Source organism: Amyelois transitella, chromosome 24 (assembly GCF_032362555.1).
Source record: "Amyelois transitella isolate CPQ chromosome 24, ilAmyTran1.1, whole genome shotgun sequence".
Taxonomy (NCBI): Eukaryota; Metazoa; Arthropoda; class Insecta; order Lepidoptera; family Pyralidae; genus Amyelois; species Amyelois transitella.
Window position 1 is genome coordinate 4,428,387 of NC_083527.1, and position 21,872 is coordinate 4,450,258.

Consider the following 21,872-nt stretch of genomic DNA (forward strand, 5'->3'; position numbering starts at 1 on the left):
GTATACCTAGTAAGATACGAGTATCGCATTGAATATTCAATACTCAAAGTCAAACCAAGTACCGCACCGACATATAAAAACACCTCTCACTGTTTTTGACATTTCGTTGCGCCTGTGTCGCCGTCACTGCCGTAGCTTACACGTCGTCGATTTATTTTATTTTCTAATTTTTACTGCGAGCAGTATTGTGATACACGTTCATAGCATTTTTGCCAATTAACCATGTCGTCTGCTGAAGAAACGTCTCAATTGAAAGCAGGACATCCTCCAGCTGGTGAGTACAAATTTACCTGGTTCTTTGTTTACATGAATAAATTAGGATCAAAATATTTTCAACCAGTTGTTTTACCTTGAAAACTATCGCCAACATATGGAAACGTAATACTGACTCCAAAATAAATTGATCTTATCTCTCGATTTCGCATTGTTTCTTACTTTAATGTCCATATTCTATTATTAGTTATCAAACTCCGATGATTACTTTGCAACAATAAATGACCTTGATATATGCCGTCACACTTATTTACGTGTTAAATCAGTTTTAACACACCTTATAAATTATTTGAAAAACACAGAAGCCAAGGACAAACAGATAATATTTTAGCAGATAAAAAGAACCTATGTGTAGTACCTAGATGGTTTGTTTTTAACAAATCAATTACCTACATAGCTTATCTAATCATATTTGGGTAGCCTGTTTACTGCATTGTATAGAATTATAAAAACAACATACACAACAACATAGAATTATAATAAAGTAGACTATTGTTATTCAATTTTATGGTTTCAAACATCACAAAAATATTTCATAACATTTCTTTGTTGCACAATTATTATCATTTTAGATTTTACAAGAATTTAGAAATTGAGAATAATTTTTTTTAATATAAATTTGATACTAATTATTATTATTCCCAAAATCCCAAAAAAAAATTTTCATGTGGAACGATTTCATAATGATGCAATAATAGTTCTGAACATCTTTCCTACTGATAAATTTATATTTATTTTTACTATATCTACAATACTTAAGAGTGTTTGTTTTGAGTTGTATAGGTATTTGCTAATTTACAGTGTAGAAAAGTTTAATTTGCAATTGGATATCTATTTATTGTATCAATACTTTTTTTACCTAAGTTTAATTGTTTTATTTTTTATGCATAATGTCAACTTATTTCACAATGGTTTTGTTTAAATTAATAGTTTTTTAGAATGTGGTATTTATAAATTTTCCTCACAATTCACAGTGAAAGCTGGAGGCATGAGGATCACACAGCACAAGACTCCTCACTCGAGGGACAGCAGCAAAGAGCCTGCAAACGAGGATCTGACCGGTCTATCCGGGCCTTCTCCAGTTCCCTCCAACCCTGTGTCTATATCCGGTGCTCCTAACCGTGGCAACGCAGACTTTACACCTGAGGCGGCTCAAGTGGCTCACAGCCCTAAGCCACCAGTTCATGTCAATATTAGGCCAAACGTGAACATCCAACAACCCAGGAAGTAAGTAAAATACGTAATTGAGTAGTTTGTAGTCAGCTAGATTAGTATGCCTTTTGAATGTCATCATTATAGCAGAACATGACTCACCACATCACTTTTGTGTACTTTGTGTAATTTCTACAAAAAGAAAAGGAATAAATTGATTGAATTAATTAAGAATGAGACTCCACTCATTCTTAATTTTACTGTTTTTATGAGTCATATAGCTGAAGATAAGCATAATCATCTGAAAACCTTCCAGTACTCTAGATTTTTGGCTTCATCCAACCTGTAAGGAAAAAAGACGTGAAAATATGTATGTATATGGCGTCGAGAATAAATTGAAAATGTTGACATTCAAAAGATTTAAGTTCTGCTATAGCAAAGATTACATTAAGGATTGTTAAACATATTTAATTTGTTATGTGTAACGATTATTAAGGTAAATATTGTAAAGTATGCTGACTACACACTATTAAAAAATATGGCATATCATCAATCAGTTTATATTAGGTGTTTGTGAATAGAAGTTTTGAATCTGTTGGATAAAAAGAGGTTGTTATTATGAGTAACTGAAACAGAAACATGTGACAAACTTGAAACAGGTGTACAAATAAACCTATATTACAAAGACACCTAAGTACTATGATTACTACATACAATAGTATGCAATTGTGAAATTAATAAAATTCCATAGAACTACTTCAAATTTAAAAGGATTTTTTTTGAAAATTAGTTTATCAATTGATTATTTTACACGGAAATGCTTATCATCAAATTCTTTTGAATATGTATAAAATAAAAAATGACAAAAAGCTTAACACCTGATATAAACCAAATGCCTAAAAAAATATTGCAATCACTTAGATTGCAGCTTAAGAGATATTGTACATTGTAAGTTGACATTATTTATTGTAATAGTTGATGGCAAACATATCTCTTATTTTTGCTTACATTTAATTTTTTATTTTTAAGAAACAATAGACTATTGTAAAAGAAAAAATAAATAGAACTTAACATGAAAAATAAACATTACTTTTAAAACGGAAATTTTTGTATATTGTAATTAAATTTTCGAGTGAAAAAATAAAAAAAGATGTTTAATATAAGTCATTGTATTTAAGAGTGCAAAAAAAGTGGAATTGTATGTATTAGAAAAAAATAGTGACTAAGGATACTTTCAAAAATTTTTTATTATTTCTTTGTTAAAATTTCTCAGTACTTAATTTTTACAATAACTTTAAAGTTACTTGTGTACTGATATTGCAATATTCGTTGATATTTTATAGTTTAAATATCTGCTTTTATTTGGTGCTACAAGCATAAATTGATAGCATTTGTTTACATTCCCAATGTTTTTAAATATTATGGGTTAAATTATGAAATTGACAGTTCATGCAAAAAAGTGAATCATTTGTTAGGTGCTTTTTTATATAAAAACTAGTTCCTTATATTTACACCAAGTTTCACTTTAAAGTTAGGTTTAAAAAGGCAATTTCATAGTTTAAATCCCCTATTACTTTATTTCTTATATTTTTATTTCTCACATGGTCTATAACATGTTGAAGGGACCATAGTTTTTATAAGTTTTCTTTTTAGTTTAAATACATAATTTTAATTAATTAAAGTTTTTTTTTATTTTGAATGGTTTAAGTGCCTGTCTCCTTACTTTTATTTTATAATTTTTTTTAAATCAAAGACATCAATTTATCAATAAATTATAATATAAGAGTTACAAAATATGCTCATAAAAATTAATAAATAATATAAGATTATTATTAACCATGTGTTGTTCAATTAAGCCATCAAATTAAATGTTTTGTCTAACCAAATCATTCACGTTCATTGCAAATAAACATTTCTTTCTTTCTTCTCTCTAAAAGATGGCCTAAAAAGGCTACATAGGTTCTATGACAGTAAGTGAAATCTATAAGTATGTAAAGTTATTTAAAGTTTGTTAACAAAAATACGATTTCCAGCACACACTCATATAAAATCTACAAATCAGAATATTTCAGTGCTTAGGGGAATCTAATTGATTCCATGGCCATCTTAATTACTGGTGTATCATTAATGAATAAGTGATATCACAGAAACTATTTCCAACAAGAAATGACGTCATATTTCTTTGGCAACATCACGTAAATACTATTGTTTTCATTTTATAAGAATTGTGTTTGGATTTGATATTATTTTACGGTTCGTCCAATTCCAATATGTCGTTATGAATCCTCTCCTGTGGCTTGTTCTTGGTAAACATCGTATTGTAAATCTAGTATAACAAAAAAATAATATTACTTTACATGTAAGTAGCAGGGTGTCACTATTTAAATTACAAAAATCTGCTCACTACGGCGTATACACTTGAATTACATGCCAAATAAATTATTATTCTACTGACAAAAGGAAAAAGATGACAACATTGTGTTCGCTAAACGTCATTTAAAGTCCAACAATCATGGTTATAATTATATCGCTTAGCTAAGCGTTGCTAGCCCATCGCCAAAAGAAGAATCCCAAGTTTATAAGCCTATCCCTTAGTCACCTTTTACGACATCCATGAGGAGAAGTTCTTTTTTCATTGGTGCCGGTAACCACACGTCGCTAACGTTTTTAACATTACTTCTACGTTTTTAACTATCATTAAACAAAATTATAACACTCGCCTCTTGTTCTGAACGCATTGGCCGCATAGACTGCTCAGGCGAGTACATCAGTACACCTGAAAGTGTCACATCACGTTACCAGTACCGTCTTTACCATGAGGCCACTTGAAGTGAGTCGTGAAACAGCTGCGAGTGCCTATGTAGGCAAGCTGGTTAGAAAAAAAGCAACCTATACCCTATTATTAGTCTTGAAGGCCTCTATATACTGAGTTTAAAGGTAAATATTTGTTTTCTCTAAAAATTTGTATAGTTAATACATAAATACCTAACGAAGTTCCGTTTCGTTTCGTTCGGAATGTTACAACGGTAGAATAACGCAATTATATTAAAATAAAACTGCACCGCAAGCTTTTTTCACGCTTGCAGGACGTAGGTATCATGTAGGTACATATGAATCATTATTTTTCATTTTTTTTTATTCATTTTAATATCAGACCAGTATCGGAATTCGTTGCAGTCACTTGTCAATTTTTTTAAAAATTTAAATTCTAATAAAATAAATATTTTAGGTTTAATATTTTTTTAAAGTTTCTTGGTCCACACCGTAACAGTGGTGAACATTGCTCTAAAGAAAAAGGTGAAACGACTAAGAAAATGCATGCACAATAAAATAAAATTGTTGCCATAATAAAACTTACTCTTTTTCGTCGACCCTGGTTGCGGTTCTAACTGAAATTGTAAAAAGAGATTTTTTTTTCAAGTAGGTATGCTTCCAAATCATATTATGTAAAGAAGGTAAAAATTTCACACTTATCACATTCATACATGTTGGATGCTAGAGAGATTATTTAGAAGACGGCCTGGTACTTCTACAAATTAATATTAAGCCATTACGTGTAACTTTAACATTCAAATTATGCCCATTACCATTCTTTCACCATTGACAGTGATTTGGAAGATTTAGTAAATTTTTTTTCATAAATATTTTTATTACTCCTCGTAAGGAGAAGCCATTGCCCAGTGGGCCCACAAAAAAGTAAAAAAATAAAAGACATTTGTAAGTACTTAACACTAAATAGTTGAACTCTCGAATCTAGAACGAACAACAATATCAAAGCAGAAATAAATGTGAGAAACCATGTTACCATATCCGTTGCGCTTGACTTGTAGTACCTCGAGGCGGCCGTTGCTAAGTCCCGGTCGCTCATGTTTTCTGAATAAATAAATACTTATGTGGATGTATGAAATATAAAAATCTCATAGAATGGAGCGTATGAATTGAGCAGTAGGCACGTTTAAACTTGTATAAATATATTAGCCGTGTGGTTCCCGGTACGAATATAAAAAAAGAATAGGACCTCTCCCATCTCTATCTTACGGATGTCGTAAAAGGCGACTAAAGGGTAGGCTAATAAACTTAGGATCAAATTGGGATAGGATTCTCCTAATAGGTGAAGGGCTAGCTACCTGGCACTATTTGATCTCGTCTATATCATTCAGCCAAATAGCTGAACATAGCCTATCAGTATTTTAGAGATTGTAGGCTCTGTCTACCCCGCAAGGAATATAGACGTGCGTTTCTATTGGTGCCGGGAACCACACGGCACTTATTTTTCTGCGCCATACTTATTATAATATTTATTTTTAGTAGGTATACATATTTTTTTCTATTTTAGAATTCTTTGCCAAATACTTTAAAACGTATACTAGAATCGTTGTATTAGGTATAAGGTAAATAAATAAATAATAATAAATATACATACGAGCTTTCCCCCAAACTGACTCTCTGTAGTTGACCCGCCTCGTGCCGCGTCTCCGCTTGCGCCCGCGCCGCTCCCTCACTCGGCTGGACTCGTTGGACAGTTTATGGACCACTCGGTGGTATAAGCATCGAGATGACGCGTTTGATACCTGTGTATTGAACATTAACTTTAAATGTCTTAACCCTTTTGAATACCAAAAATGTCAAATCTTTGTACCAATGTGACAAACAATTAAGTACTTACGATGACAATTTCTGAATATAGGTACCCATGCGATACCGCCAAGGTGTGATCGAAAGAAATAAACGGAGCATTTTTGGATTGTAGCGGAGCGAATTTGTGGATAATTTTTCAGATTAACCAACAGAACAAGTCTTATTTCCTGAGCGAAACTGAGTACAATTAAACACCTAAATATTTTAATCGACGTCCGTGTCAGGATATTTGAATTTAAAGAAAAAACAAGAGAAAAACAATTATACAGAAGAACCACGGGTTGGGTCCTGCCCACGAAGGACCAACGCCTGGAGGATGGTGTTTAAAAAACAATTATATACTTATGTATAAGCCCCAGCTTCTCACGCGTAATATTTATGTATTTATAATCCTTTATTTAAAAAAGAACAAAACAAAATCCGTTGTGTAGTTTTACAGATCTAAGCATACATTACAGACATAAGGACCGACGCAGGAAGCGACTTTGATTTATACTATGTAGTGATATATTGCATAACATAGACAAATAAGTCCAAAATTGATCCGGGTCGAATAGTGCAGAATTGGCCTAACTTACGCATTATATGATCAAAGACGGACCTTGGGTTCTAAAATTACTTTCTTACCAGCTCGCACTGCAGGTCATCGACCTCGTCCTCCATGATGTCCAACTCGTCAGTGTCTTTGGCGGGCACGATTAGCAGCTTGGTGTCCGGGCAACTGTTGGACACCATTAGTTGGGAAGACTTCGGGAAGATCAGGCGGTGAGCGGTTCTGGGGATTATGTAAATTTCATGAGTCCTAAGGTGTATGCTATCTATAATTACCTACTCCTTCAGGATCCTTATCAATGAAACACGAATATTTTTTCTCCATCGATTTTTTTGGGTCCTTATCCTTAATTGTTTCTATTTTGTAAAATACCTGAAACAATTGTATATAAAGGAGGCAATAATCGATTGATTAGAAGTAGTTTTCACCACTTCGTATAACTTGATACTTTTTATTTGATCGGTTTGATCAAGTTCAATCAAGCGTTAGTAACTGAATCGTTATCTTTGTTCTCCAGTGACACCAAGAATAATCAGTTTTACAAAGGGTAAGGGGTTCTTCACAAATGTGTGTAAGGTTAATAAATACTTAAACTAACAAAGAAAAAATATATAAGTATCACATTTAGTCTGAAACAACAATATTTACCTAGGTATATAACAAGGCGGTTGAAAAATTTCCCTGGTAGCCATATCCTGGCAGATTCCGTCCAGGAGTATTATATCTTCCATCAGCTCATTCACCACGAACACCTTAACAACATATCAAAAAAATATGACTCTCCTGAATGCTCAAGTTTTCATTCAAACGAACTTTTGCCTTGACTTCCTAATAAAAGATTGAATTTAGATTTATAAGCATCGGTAACAGAGTGGTTAAGATATCCGACTTAAAAAGCATGCCCGTTTCGATGTGCACAATTGCACATGTTCGAATCCCATTGCTGCCATCAATGTAACTTTTTAAAGTTACGTCTTTACATTAGGCACCGCGAAGAACCCTGGCAGGGTTCAGGTAACTGAATGTAAGATGTGATGAACATTTACACATTAGAAGCTGAAGGAGTGCTCAAGCCGCATGCAAAGCCTCTCGCTGGACCAGCCGACATAGGCGAACAGAGAGGACAACAACATCAAGACAGCTCGATGCCAATGTCACCACAAAATTTTGCTTCTAAGCATTGTGGTCGATTTGTAAGTATCCGACTTAGTAAAGCTCGTTCCAAGTTGCTCAGGTTCGAATCCCACTGCTGCCACCAGTTACTTATCTATATTAGTAAGATTGCCTTAAAAGCCTTCAAACAAGGCACGAAGAAGTGCTCGAGCCGCATGCTGAGCCTCTCGCTGGACCAGCCGTGGTAGGCGGGCACAGAGGGCAGCACCATCATCGACAGCTTGATGCCGATCTCACGCCACATTGCTGTTACTGAGCACTATGGTCGACTTGTAAGTATCCGACTTAGTAAAGCTCGTTCCAAGTTGCTCGGGTTCGAATCCCACTGCTGCCACCAGTTACTTATCTATATTAAAAAGATTGCCTTAAAAGCCTTCAAACAAGGCACGAAGGAGTGCTCGAGCCGCATGCTGAGCCTCTCGCTGGACCAGCCGTGGTAGGCGGGCACAGAGGGCAGCACCATCATCGACAGCTTGATGCCGATCTCACGCCACATTGCTGCTTCAAGGCTAGATAAAGATGATATGTTTACACGTATATAAAATGTAAGTTACATTTGAAACTAGCGACCCGCCCCGGCTTCGCACGGGTGCAAAATTATAAATGTTATTATACATAAAAACCTTCCTCTTGAATCACTCTACCTGTTACAAAAAACCGCATCAAAATCCGTTGCGTAATTTTAAAGATTTAAGCATACAGACAAACAGACTAAAATAGCGACTTTGTTTTATACTATGTAGTGATAGTGATACATAAGAGACACGTGGAGACAAGTCACAACTACGAGTACTTTTCGGTTGCTAAATTATTCAAAAACATTAACAATAAATTTGAAGTATGTGAGTAAATGCTTTATTGTTAACTAAAGGAGTACATTACAAAAGTAAAACAGTAGTAGTACAGTACAAAGGCGGGCTTATCCCTAAGTGGGTTCTCTTCCAGCCAACCTGACAATAAGACATTTACAATTGATTGAGATTTGGAATTGAATTATTTGACTTAATAATAAAATGAATGACTTACCCCATGATGGGGTGTGGAGCCAGGTTGAAAGCCTCCTTGATGACTGGCATCGTGATGTAGTACGCTTGCACTGCGGAGTCACACCGCACCGTGTAATTGTACGGCCGATTTGTTAGTACCTGCATTTTTATTAAATACTAGCTGTGCCCGCGACTTCGTCCGCGTGGAATAGTTATTTTGGGCATCATAATTATTTTTGCAAACATCCTCCTCGGCTTTATCAATTATAGCTGCTAATTGTTATGCGACTTGGCGACGACTTGGCCCACATCATTACCCGCGACGGAACGGAGACCGTATAGTGAGATGAGAGGCCTTTGCCCAGTAGTGGGATTTTACAGGCTGATACTTTACTAAAATAGTTATATCTTCTAAGATGTTCATTGAAATTAAGTGATATCAAAGACAGTTGTGTGTGTTGGCGGTCAGGCGGTCACGCGTATTAGAAAGAACGCTGGTTCGCCGTATTAAATGTTTCGCTGCAAATTGCTTATAACGACTATATCTCAAAACCTATTCGTCTGAATTATATACTGTAAATGGCAATTTTAGTTTTAATCTAACCCGCACATGTAATTATATGTATTTATACTTATTTACACATCTGCCGTCCTCAAACTATAAGGCGGCTAACCCCTTTAGAAGGTTCTAAAACTTAGCCGGCTTGAGGACTACAGACTTCTACCATCACAATTAAACCTAACTGCCCATCTATTAATACATACATATTACATACAGGACAAATGATACAGGTTAAGTTAGCCACGAAGTAAGTTCGAAACTTGTGTTACGAGATACTTACTCAACGATACTATATTTTATAATAAATACTTATACAGATAAACATCCAAGACCCAGGCCAATCAGAAAAAGTTCTTTCCTCATCATGCCCTGGCCGGGATTCGAACCCGGGACCTCCGGTGTCACAGACAAGCGCCCTACCGCTGGGCCACAGAGGCCGTCATGATACACCATCCATCATCATACACCCAGATACTTATACATATCTGCCCAGTCATTTAAATGTACATACATACATAAAATACATAAAATTACGCCTCTTTCCCGGAGGGGTAGGCAGAGACTACCTTTTTCCACTTGCTACAATCTCTGCATATTTCCTTCGCTTCATCCACATTCATACAAGCTCGGCGGTTTCGAGTACTTTTGGCCTGACCCTTTACCAGGACGTCCTTAATTTGATCAAGATACGTTCGTCTAGGTCTTCCCACTCCGACCTTTCCCTCCACACTGTCCTTGTATATCTGCTTAGTCAACCTGTTTTCATTCATCCTCTCCACATGACCATTTAAACCACCATTCATTTAAATGTGTCCAGATTAATTACCCCCAGTACTCCAACAGCGTTTCCAGAGACGATGTAATCCTGGCAGGGTTCACTGAACTTGAGATCCGTCATGAACTCGTAGTTGGGTATGGCTTCGTCCATATCCCCGTCGGGAGGCTCGTAAGTAGCCTCTAGGAGTCCTGACACCAGTATATACAGGCCTTTAGGCTCGTCACCTGGAAATATTTATAACTGTATAACTGCAAAACATGTGCCGTGTGGTTCCCGGGTACCAATACAAAAAAGAATAGGACCACTCTATCTCTTTCCCATGGATTTCGTAAAATGCGACTAAGGGATAGGCTTAAAAACTTGGGATTATTTTTTAGGCGATGGGCCAGCAACCTGTCACTATTTGAATCTCAATTCTATCATTAAGCCAAATAGCTGAACGTGGCCATTCAGTCTATCAAGACTGTTGGCACTGTCTGCCCCGCAGGGGATATAGACGTGACCATATGTATGTATGTATGCAAAACATCAAATTTCTACCACAACATGACTTAATGTAGCTACTAATCTTAATAGTAGACATTATAGAATTTCTAATGTAGTAATTTATTTCTTTTAAGTTTGGAGAGAGCTTTAGTAGACGACTGTTTAAGGTATCAGACTCATACGCGAAAGGCAACCACGGATGTTTTTTTACAGATTCAGCGGTTATGGATGTGATGTGATGGTGATGAATGAATTGAAAACATTTACTACCAATTTTATACAAAAAACTTAATTGAGGGTGTAAAATTTATCATCTTCCTACCTCGTGATATCAAAATGTCATTATAATTGTAATTCTGGATGTCAGAATTTTCTAGAAAGTGTTCAGCGACCCTCTCGTTTCCTTGCAGCCAGGATACAGCACGAAGTTGAGTCTAAAACGAGTGAAATATTTTCCGATTTCAATATTCTTTAATTGTAAATTAATTAATTTTACTTATTATTAGTATTTATATTCAATTTGTCAAGTAAATTGTTTGAAGTAATATAGATTTTATTAGAATAAAAGGTACCGTGTGGTTCCCAGCGCCAATAGAAAAAAGAATAGGACCACTCCATCTCTTTCACAATGATGTCGTGCGACTAAGGGATATGCTTATAAACTTGGGATTCTTCTTTTATGCGATGGACTAGCAACCTGTCACTATTTGAATCTCAATACTATCATTAAGCATAACAGCCGAACGTGGCCTATCAGTCTTTTCAAGACTGTTGGCTCTGTCTACCCCGCAAGGGATATAGACGTGATTATATGTATGTATTAGAACAGAACAGATTTATTTTTAAAATTGGATGCAAGGTATCACTAATTGACGTCACATCACTTAAATATAATTATAACTAGGTACTATCGCTTCCAAAGCGCATGTGTATAAGAAGCGGCGAAACAAACTACACTGCAACATTTTCATCGGACGTCAATTTACAAATAAAAATTGTAATAAAATCAAGACTTACTTCAGGCGAGGACGGAGCCACCAGACTGTCTTTATGCCGACACTGTTGAACTTTCACTTGAATGGCGTGCACCAGAAGACGATACTCCATTTCGTCCAGAAATCCTGATAGAAAATTTATACATTCCTCTTTCTCCTTTTGTGCGTTATTCTTTGTAACGAAAGTCTTCTTTTGTAAGTGACGCAAAGAAATTACAGTGAAACTGGCAGGGTCGCCGTTTGGAGAGGGACTCTTTTATTTATATTAACAAACAAATTTAATTTTATGCTTCACAGTGTAGTGGTAGTAGCCACTTACTACCAGATCTACAAAACATTTTTGTAAACCTTGAAATTTATATGCGGTAAAAATGTAGGAAATAATAAAAGAAATTCAATCAATAAAGAACCTTCGTGTGTATTAAAAACTAAGTTGAAATCGCTTTATCCGTTTGTGGGCTATGATGTCACAGACAGACAAACATGTCAAACTTATAACACCCCTTTTTTCCCCATCTAGGGTTAAAAAGAAATTTACATATGCATAGAAACTCTTACTTTGCTGGAAATGATATGCTTCGTAGTACTCCTTAAATGACATAAATAAGTCTCTATATTTAAAAAAAAAACAACACCTATAAATGAATTTTTGCATACAATTAACGTAGACATAAAAGGGTAGGATTCCTAGATATTTTCGAGCTTGAAAACAAAAGCTGGTCATGGTCAAAATGGACACACCCTCCTCTTTGAGCTGCATGGCGTCCAACAGCATTATGTTAAGTGTAGAAGTGGTCGCTTGTCTTGTCTTCACCGTAATGGCCGTCCACGGCCGGTCTCTTTGTAACAGTCCGAGCTGTCTTGTCACGGCTAATCTGGAATGAAATAAGTAAAAAAAAATTTCCCGGCACCAATAGAAAAGACCACTCCATCTATTGGGCTGACGATACATGTTACTCCTCCCTAGTAGTAACATGTGATGCCATTTTGTAAGGATAATCAGAAAGTTGGTAGATCGGGTTGGCGGCAGGATATGCGTTGTTTATAGACAGCAGGACATTATACCAAAAAGAAGAATCCCAAGTTTATATGCCTTTCCCTTAGTCGCCTTTTACGACAACCATAGAAACGAGATGGAGTGGTCCCATTTTCTTTTTTTTATTGGTGCCGGGAACCACACGGCACGGCACCGTAGGAACATCTTATAGCAATTGGATTAATCAATCTTGTTTTATTTTTTTTATTACAGTAAGTGACACTGAGCAAAGACCAAAGCAGCGGTAGTACGCTTGTCTGTGACACCGGAGGTCCCGGGTTCGTATCCCGGCCAGGGCATGATAAGAAAAGGACTTTTTCCGATTGGTCTGGGTTTTGGATGTTTATCTATATAAGTATTTATTATAAAATATAGTATCGTTGAGTTAGCATCTCGTTACACAAGTCTCGAACTTGCTTCGAGGCTAACTCAATCTGTGTAATTTGTACCGTATATATTTATTTATCATACACATTGACGAGAAAGTAAAACCTGAAAACCTGATGGAAAGTTTGAGAAATGAATGATTATAGAAGGAAACAAACCTGTCAGCCTCTAGTTTAGCGTTCAAGGTCTCCTGTATGACCTTATTGTCAACCAGTTGAGGTAGAAGGGAGCACACCTCTTGTTCACCAGTCACGAAACCCTGTATAGGTTTATCATCATCATATTAATGTTATCTTTATTTATACATACATATAGTTGACAGAGCCAAGACTAAAAGGCCACGCGTTCTAAAAGGCCCTTAATCGCATTTTACCACATCCATGGGAAAGATATGGAGTGGTCCTATCCTTTTTGAATTGGTGCTGGGAACCACACGGCACAAAAAAAATTGTATTTTAAGTAAACGACGACTTGATATTTCAACAGAACGTTTGAAAAACGCCTCGAATTTTCTTATACATTGCTATCCTGCTCTAACTTATGTTTATCACTGTCGCTCCTCTACTAGATGTTTGCAGTGTAGTGATACAAATAAAGATACTTATAATCCTGGCGTTATCCGGTTGCGTTCTTCCTGGAGAAGAGTCCCGATCAAAAGAGGTTAAGTCAGTTCACGGCCCAGTGGTTAACTTTCCCGCCTAATTATTCACGTCTTGAAGTCTTGCCAGAGTGAGAACAAAAGTCAGGAGGGAGGCAAAGATAACAAAGTATAAGGAACTAGATAATGCCAAGAGTAGCAATACACAATAGTAGAAAGTCAGTGATAACATTGCTTGGTACCTACGCAGTGTCTAAGGGATCCCCACCCAGGGCTAATGCAAGTGGATGAATTAAGTCAATGGGGTGACACATTCTGCCGAGTAAAACTAATAAACCTGCTTACCTTACCAACGTCATAGCCGTAAGCCAATTGTATGTCTATCATTTTGTCAATGTACGCCATAAATTTGGGCACAGAGACCCTGGATCAAAGAAAGATACTGCATTAGACACACGCTACATATGTACTTACACTTTAAAGAAAAATAGATTCGTTTGTGAAAGACATGCCGTCACAGACAAGCCGTGTGGTTCCCGGCACCAATAGAAAACGAGAATAGGACCACTCCATCTCGTTCCCATGGATGTCGTAAAAAACGACTAAGGGATAGGCTTACAAACTTATAAACCTTTGAATAAATTCTATTTACTTTTACTTACTTTTTACAAACTTGGGATTCTTCTTTAAGGCGATGGGCTAGTAACCTGTCAATATTTGAATCTCAATTCTATCATTAAGCTGAACGTGGACTATCAGTCTTTCAAAACTGCGAGCTCTGTCTACCTTACTAGGGATATATACGTGATTTTACGTATCTATGATATTCTTCTAACGTTTACTACCCGTGGTTATAACTTGACAACGTTATAAGAAAATTTGGAGACGTTGATATAATCAATGTGGCATACTTGGCAAGTTTGCACAGTCTGATGAACCGCAGCATTCTCAGCAGCTTGGTGGCTGTCAAGATGTTGGAGTTCATGTTGCGCCATTTGTCCCAGGGGGTTAGCGAGTCGATTATGTCCAACACCAGATCTGAATTGAGTTTTGAATCAATGTTTCGAAACGCTCAGTAAGAATTGATGATCAGTGGCTACGTACAAATCGATACTATACGTTAAAAGCTGAAAAAAATGGCATGAAGATACCTTGAAGAAATTAGCAAAACACTAATTTATTACGAGATAATATGGAATTAATGGTGTTTTAGAAGGCGAAAATGAAAATGGGTTTATTTGTTGAAAGCTTGTCTTTTATACATAGATTTTTTAAATTGTCTTTGCTCCTCCGGCCAATGTTTTGAGTTCTTCCTCTTCTTTTACACAAGTACAACAGAATCGCATTAGGCTCTGTGGTTTTCCGCAGAGTAGAAAGATGTTTATTTTCTTCAGGTGGATATCATAAGCATAATGCAGGGAAAAGTCGAGCCTACAGGACAAAAGTACGCTAACAGCTTCCCAAATTTCCAAAGACATTCATAGCCTTAAAAATTCTCTGACATACTTTGCTGTCTTTTAATGGACCCTGATGGGTGTAAATTCGGATCTAGCATAGCCATAGCAAAGATGCTATGACGAAAATGAAAAGCATCCACGATTTTGATTTAAGAGTAACTACTTATATTTGTAAATTGACGTCCGATGAAAATGCTGCAGTTTAAGTTTGTTCCGCCGCTTCTTCTACACAGGCGCTTTGGAAGCGGACGGATGTGACGTCAATAAATGATACCTTGAATCCAATTTTGAAAATAAATCTAGTCTATTCTATATACAAACCAGCAGTAGCCATGACGACGATGAAGAAATCCAACTTATTCCAGTGAGATTTGAAGTACCCGCAAAAACCGTAAGCAATCATCTTCAATATTATTTCAAAGACGTAAACAATGAAGAAGTATCTAGAAGTAAAAGAGAAAATTGATAAAACCTAGATTTAAAAACAAAGTTACAAGTCTCGAACTTACTTCGAGGCTAACTCAATCAGTGTAATTTGTCCCGTATATATTTATTTATATTTATTTATTATTATTATAAAGTAAAGTAACTTGCAGCATAGATTTACTTGTGATATATCTGTAGCTCGGATCATGGTCATTTACTGAATAAATACTTGCCTAGAATGAGCAGAGTTTCATATCGGAGTTTTTCCAGTAAGAGCAACCTTCAGCGACAGCATTCAAATTAATGTAACTAACTCAGTAAGAAGTCATCACCAAAGTGCTTTTGAAATGCGGAGTTCATAAATCGGGGTTAATAAATTTACGTCTCTTCAGACACAATCGGAACTAACACCAAAACAATAATAATTCCCTGTATTCTGTACTAACAAATTCAATCCTTTAATCGAAAACATTGTGGCCTGCGACACGGGAGGCTTCATCAACACCTCGCAGAGTATCACCGGGGTGTTGAGCAAGATCATCAGGTAGATGAACAGGTCGAACCACATGTTGGTGACGACCCTGTAGCACACTTGTCTCCAAGGATGCCGGGGCACCTGGGCGTTGGCCGCCTCCGGGGTCATCATGTCCACCATCTTGTGGCGCAGCCAGACCGCGTGCGCCTTTAAATGTGACGCCATTTTGATTTTTATTCTTGACAATTTTAGCGAGATGTCTGTTTGGTAGGAGATGTTAAAAAAAGTATCTACCTTACCTAATACCTTTTGTTAGGATTGGAACAGGAGGCGACTACGGGATAGCTCATAAACTTATAGCTCATAAAACTAAACAAGCAAAAAATCAATATGAGGAATTTTGTACCGTGTGGTTACCAGCACCAATAGAAAAAAGAATAGGACCACTCCATCTCTCTCCCATGGATGTCTTAAAAAGCGAGTAAGGGGTAGGTTTATAAGCTTGGGATTCTTCTTTTAGGCGATGGGCTAGCAACCTGTCACTATTTGAATCTCAATTCCATCATTAAGTCACACAGCTGAACGTGGCCTTTCAGTGTTTTCAGGACTGTCGGCTGTCTACCCCGCTAGGGTTATAGACGTGATTATATGTATGTATGGAACAGGATTAGATATACTTAGCTCATGTGGCTGTCGAAACATAACGTTGTCGCTATAATTTTGTACAGAGATATTTAAACCAGCATTTGGCTTGAACCACATTATTCCACAAAATACAAAAATGATTGCTTAAGCCCTGTTAAAGGTAATTGTACGAGTATTAACCTGTAATCGTTCTTGAAACGAATTACTTACCTTGGGCTTCCACAAAGTGCCCAATTGGTCCAAATTGATCCTCGCGTCGTCGGAGTCCGCGGCCACCTCCACAGCCTGCACCAAGGTCCTGACGCCATCTTTGCTGATCTTCCCGTGCTCGTACTGCCTCCAGTAAGATATCTTCATCGCTTTTAACACCCGCTGGTTTGCCTCCCTAGAATAGAAGAGAGAAAAATCTATCCTGTCACGACTATGATAGGTTCACGAAAGTAAGATGACAGTCACTTAATTGTAGACTTGCACAGGAATCATGGTCAAAATGAAGTGCCTAGACTTTATTCAACGTTGATCTAGAGAATTTAAACATCTTGGGTAGTCCTACTAGTATTACTAAAAATGCGAAAGTTTTTGAGTATGTCAGGATGTCAGTTTGGATGTTTTTTACCCTTTCACGCAAAAACTACTACGATTACGATGAAATTAAGTATGTAGGTAGCACATATACTTTTTATCCCGGAGTTCCCGCGGGATTGATAGGATTCCATGCGGACGAAGTCGCGGGCGGCCTCTAGGTTACCATAAAAGTACTACTTGTTTAAATTATACCTCACCCTGGACTCCGCTTTGATTCGAAGCGTAGGGTCAACTTTCTAACTATTTTCTCATCAGTGGTTTACTGGACCATGTACCTCACTCATTCTTAGCTCCTTTCCTCTCATATTTCTGTGAACCACTTGGCTTCGGGGCCCAAGTTTATTAGCCTATTCCTTAGTCGCCTTTTACAATATCCATGGGTTAGGTTAGGTGGACCTCACTTTGTGTGGTTGCCGGCACTTTAGAACATTACCACTCTATACCTAACCCATGGATATTATAAAAGGCGACTAAGGGATAGGCTAATAAACTTGGGGTTCTTCTCTTCGGCGATCGCCTAGCAACCTGTCACTATTTGAATCACAATTTCATCATAAAATCATATATCTAAACGTGGCCTTGCAGGATAGGCGTGACTACATGTATGTATGTATTCACCTCATCATCTCAGCAAACTCCTTCTTGGTGGGCTCGTTAGGGATGTCTCGCTCGCAGTCTGGACACGTGGTGTACCGGTAGCCCATGTAAGTGTCATCTTCACTGTCCTCCTCACGACCGGATATTTGGAGCTGGTACGGGTGTTTTATCTCCGTACCTTTGGGTAAAGCTTTCCATGTATTCTATACTAGCTGCTGTCCGCGGCGTCACTCACGGACATTGTTGTTTATCGCAAATCCTATCTCAAACTCAAAATATTTATTGCATAACTGTGTAGACATGTAGATGGAATTACATTTGACAGTAATCTAAACAATCTTTTTCCTATAGGAACGGTATGAGGTCCTTTCCACCTAGTATATTCTTGTCAGTATTTGATTCATGGGTAGGTAATTAATAGCAATCTTTTGGAGAAGCATGTGGTCGTCTGAAGATCAATTAATTAGATACTTAGGTATTCTTTCGTTTTAGTATGTCAAATTTTAATAGTAATCGATGAGATTCACGTTTAGTACGCGTAATCTAAAGACAGCATGTAAAAGAGACACCTTACGTTGGCGAAGTCTTTTAGTAGCCTATTTTTAAATGTCTGCCATTATTGATACGCCAGTTGCTTTTATTTGGTCCTTTAGTAGCCTTCTTTGACATTCACATACATACATACGTATACGTCTTTATCCCTTGCGGGGTAGACAGAGGCAACAGTCTTGGAAAGACTGAATGGCCACGTTCAGCTATTTGGCTTAATGATAGGATTGAGATTCAAATAGTGACAGGTTGCTATGCTAACCCATCGCCTAAAGAAGAATCCCAAGTTTGTAAGCTTATCCCTTAGTCGCCTTTTACGACATTCATTGGAAAGAGATGGAGTGGTCTTATTCATTTTTGTATTGGGGCCGGGTACCACACGCCACCTGATGCGAGATTGACATTGACATTCACATGATGCGATAAAGTGGACCTTTTGATTACTCTTTCGGAAACCACAAAGCTAGTTTTAAGTAATACGTGTCACAGCGCTAGGCTACTTAGTACTCTCTCACTCCTAATGACATCTTCCCACTCTGAAACTCAGTCATTACCGTTACTCTAAACAAAACAATATCATCGCGAAATAAGGAAAACCATCAGACCTTCTTGCACCAAATCCCAATTAGCATCGGCCAGAAACTTATCCATTTTCAGCATAGAAATACATCGGTCCCTAGTCAGCATGATGCGTTTCACGCAGTTAGTCATATTGGCTTTCTTGGCCAGGGATATTTCCGCCAAGCCCAGCAGTTTGAGAACCTTGTTCATGCTCGTGGCGTTGATGAGTAAGGAGAGAAGTACCAGCCCGGCAGTTTGAACTATGAATATCTGAAAAATATTTACATACATACATACATAGGTACATTACGGCTCTTTCCCGTAGGGTAGGTGAAGACTACATCTCTCTACTTGCCACGATCCCTATATACTTATTCCGCTCATCCACATTCATAACTCCCATCATACAAGCTCGTCGGTTTCGGGTACTCTTGACCTTGAAAAATATTTAGTTTTCCAGAATAACTTTAAAAAGGTGAAAAATTTAGGTCTACAAAGATGCAGTTCTTTAAAATTCTAATCGATGGGAGTATCATCGTCACCTAAATCTCTCTGTCTGCATTCAAGCGGTAATGATTCAAGGTCCGAGTCCTACCTTACTAAGAGGTAATTTGCACGTTTCCCTCCTCTGAGGTGCTCATGCTGCCAAGAGGTCGTCAGAGCAACTCCCTAATTTCAGCTTCCTACCCATTGAGTAGTGTTATTATCGACACCAATTCATCAATAAGTAACGGAAAAGTTTTATACTTTATCAATTGCTTTACCTCTCCAGCGGCGGCGACAGATGGCGTTTGCAGCACAATGAGCGCCAATGACAACGACAGCGGCCCCCTCAGCCCGCCCCACACCCCCGCCAGGCAGTGTTGCCAGCTAATGCGGTACCCGACTCGTTGGAGAATCGGCATCATGCATGCGTACATGACGAACCTAAATTTATAATTTATAACATAACATATGTACATATAATCATGATATGTACAGAGCTAACACTCATCAAAAGTCTGAAAGGCCATGTTCAGCCGCTGGCTGGGTTTATCATTAATAAGTATTAAGTACAAATAAATAATCGGACAAAACTTTACGTTTAAGCTAGTTTTGTGAGTTCAATATAAAAGCCGTAACCTTAAAAAATATTTATGCTGTCGAATCTAAATTATTCGGAGCAGAAAACTGACATTAATATCATAGCTACAGCTTTTATTCACGATACATACATGTATTCCTCGTTTTTCCTGTTCCCGTGGGAACATCAGAGTAACCTTTCTTGATGATTCGTTACACACCAAAGGAATGCAAAATTGTAACTTTTGGAGACCAGACTTTTTAGCTAACACTATTAAAATAAGTAGTTCACAAAACGAAAAATCTCTATGCAAGTTCTCTCTCTGATTTTCGCGTGCTTCACCCTCAGCCGTTAGGATCTGAGGTGTGCGACTATTCTCTAAAATAATCCAAAGAAATCTATACTATCTAATATTATAAAGCTGAAGAGTCTGTTTGTTTGAACGCGCTAATCGAACAACTGGTTCGAATTGAAAAAAATATTTTTGTGTTGAATAGAACATTTATCGACGAAGGCTTTAAGCTATTTATCTTATCATCACGCTGCAACTATTAGGAGCGAAGAAATACTGGAAAATGTGAAAAAAAAAACGGGAAAACTTATGCCTCCTTGAGGGCTTCAATGATGCCCAAAATAACTGTTCCACGCGTATGAAGTCGCGGGCACAGCTAGTATATAATAAGTATAAAATCAAACTCACCTAGCGCAATACACCGTCATATACGTAACGATAACTAGCGCCGCCTGTCGGACGCTGATCACATCGTTCACTTTATCGAAAATCACCACCCCCGCCATAGTAAACACTAGCGTATTCGCCACATGGGCCAACACCATCCAGAAATTCGCCAAGAACGGCTCCACGTCGCCAGCTATCGTAGACTTAATATTGCTCACTAAAACTCCAGCTATAGTCGTACTTAACAATCCAGAAATATAAAAAAACTTCTCTCCAATATAGTACGTCAAATACGCCGACGAAACGGTTATGGTCACAGCGCTTAACAGATCGTAATACGTCAAAGTTAGCAGCGTACCAGATATTTTCCCCATCACTATTCCTAGTAGAATTCCACCACCCGCGTATCGTGAGATCAGGAGCGCAATTTGAGAAGGCTCAGTCACCGCCAATGCTATGAATCCGAAGACTACAGTGAACTCTATCATTACTGTCGAATCTCCTATCAATCCTTCCCCTTGTAGCAACACACTTATATATTTTCCTTTATTCATTTCTTTTAACTGCCTTACAACGCCCATAGGATAAATCGGAGAGCAAATGACTCCAAACAGTAAAGCCGTGGGAAAACTCCACGAGGTCTCAACTAAATGAAACGCAATGAAGGCGGACATTAGCGCCGTTATAATTGCACCAGGCACCCCGACTAGCAAAATTTGAGGAAAACATCGCCAGAACGAATGTGCGTCGACGCTGTACGACGTATTGAATACTATGATAGGCAGGAATATCGTCAGTAAAGTGTCCACGTCGACGTAGCAGATACTGACGAACGGTCTGAACAGTGGGTATTTGCTAGCGAAGAATCCGAGCAGGCCCCCAAGTCCAAACATGACCACTCTGTAAGGTAGACACCAGTCTAGGCCAGTCCATAGCATCACGCCTCTAATCACAGCGCCGATTAAAATCGTTGTAAATATGAAGAGAAATCCCAACGCAGGCGGGTAGGCTTGTGACGGCCGGCCATCTTCTAGAGTTACATTTGTCGATAGTTCCACGGTTTCGCCATTAATCGATGAGAACAAAGTTAGTAATATTAGAAACATGGTTTAAGTTTGATTACCATGGCTGTGTAGATTAGTTGTAAGGGCTCGAATAGACATGTGTTTGAAGATGACTATTGAATGATATTCTTAGGGTCGGCGCGGACCTTGTACT

General features: G+C 37.6%; 2 protein-coding genes across 2 annotated transcripts; one reads left to right on the top strand and one right to left on the bottom strand.

The window, feature by feature from the left end:
* The first annotated feature begins 89 nt into the window (after positions 1–89).
* On the top strand, positions 90–3,106 carry LOC106135983 (death-associated protein 1). The gene is made up of 2 exons (XM_013336410.2): positions 90–274; positions 1,248–3,106. Exons 1-2 carry the CDS (start codon positions 223–225, stop codon positions 1,502–1,504), a joined length of 309 nt encoding a protein of 102 aa, XP_013191864.1. The 5' UTR covers positions 90–222; the 3' UTR covers positions 1,505–3,106.
* On the bottom strand, positions 2,719–21,826 carry LOC106135802 (sodium/hydrogen exchanger 10-like). Its single transcript, XM_060951200.1, has 23 exons — positions 20,676–21,826; positions 19,677–19,839; positions 18,957–19,182; positions 17,824–17,980; positions 16,831–17,005; positions 15,947–16,182; positions 15,396–15,517; positions 14,529–14,655; positions 13,963–14,041; positions 13,178–13,278; positions 12,338–12,471; positions 11,619–11,722; positions 10,924–11,035; positions 10,164–10,339; positions 8,816–8,934; positions 8,154–8,298; positions 7,265–7,368; positions 6,691–6,838; positions 5,849–5,996; positions 5,231–5,298; positions 4,784–4,814; positions 4,146–4,201; positions 2,719–3,751 (listed from the first exon to the last, which is right to left on the bottom strand). Exons 1-23 carry the CDS (start codon positions 21,758–21,760, stop codon positions 3,674–3,676), a joined length of 3,894 nt encoding a protein of 1,297 aa, XP_060807183.1. The 5' UTR covers positions 21,761–21,826; the 3' UTR covers positions 2,719–3,673.
* Between the last annotated feature and the right edge of the window lie 46 nt (positions 21,827–21,872).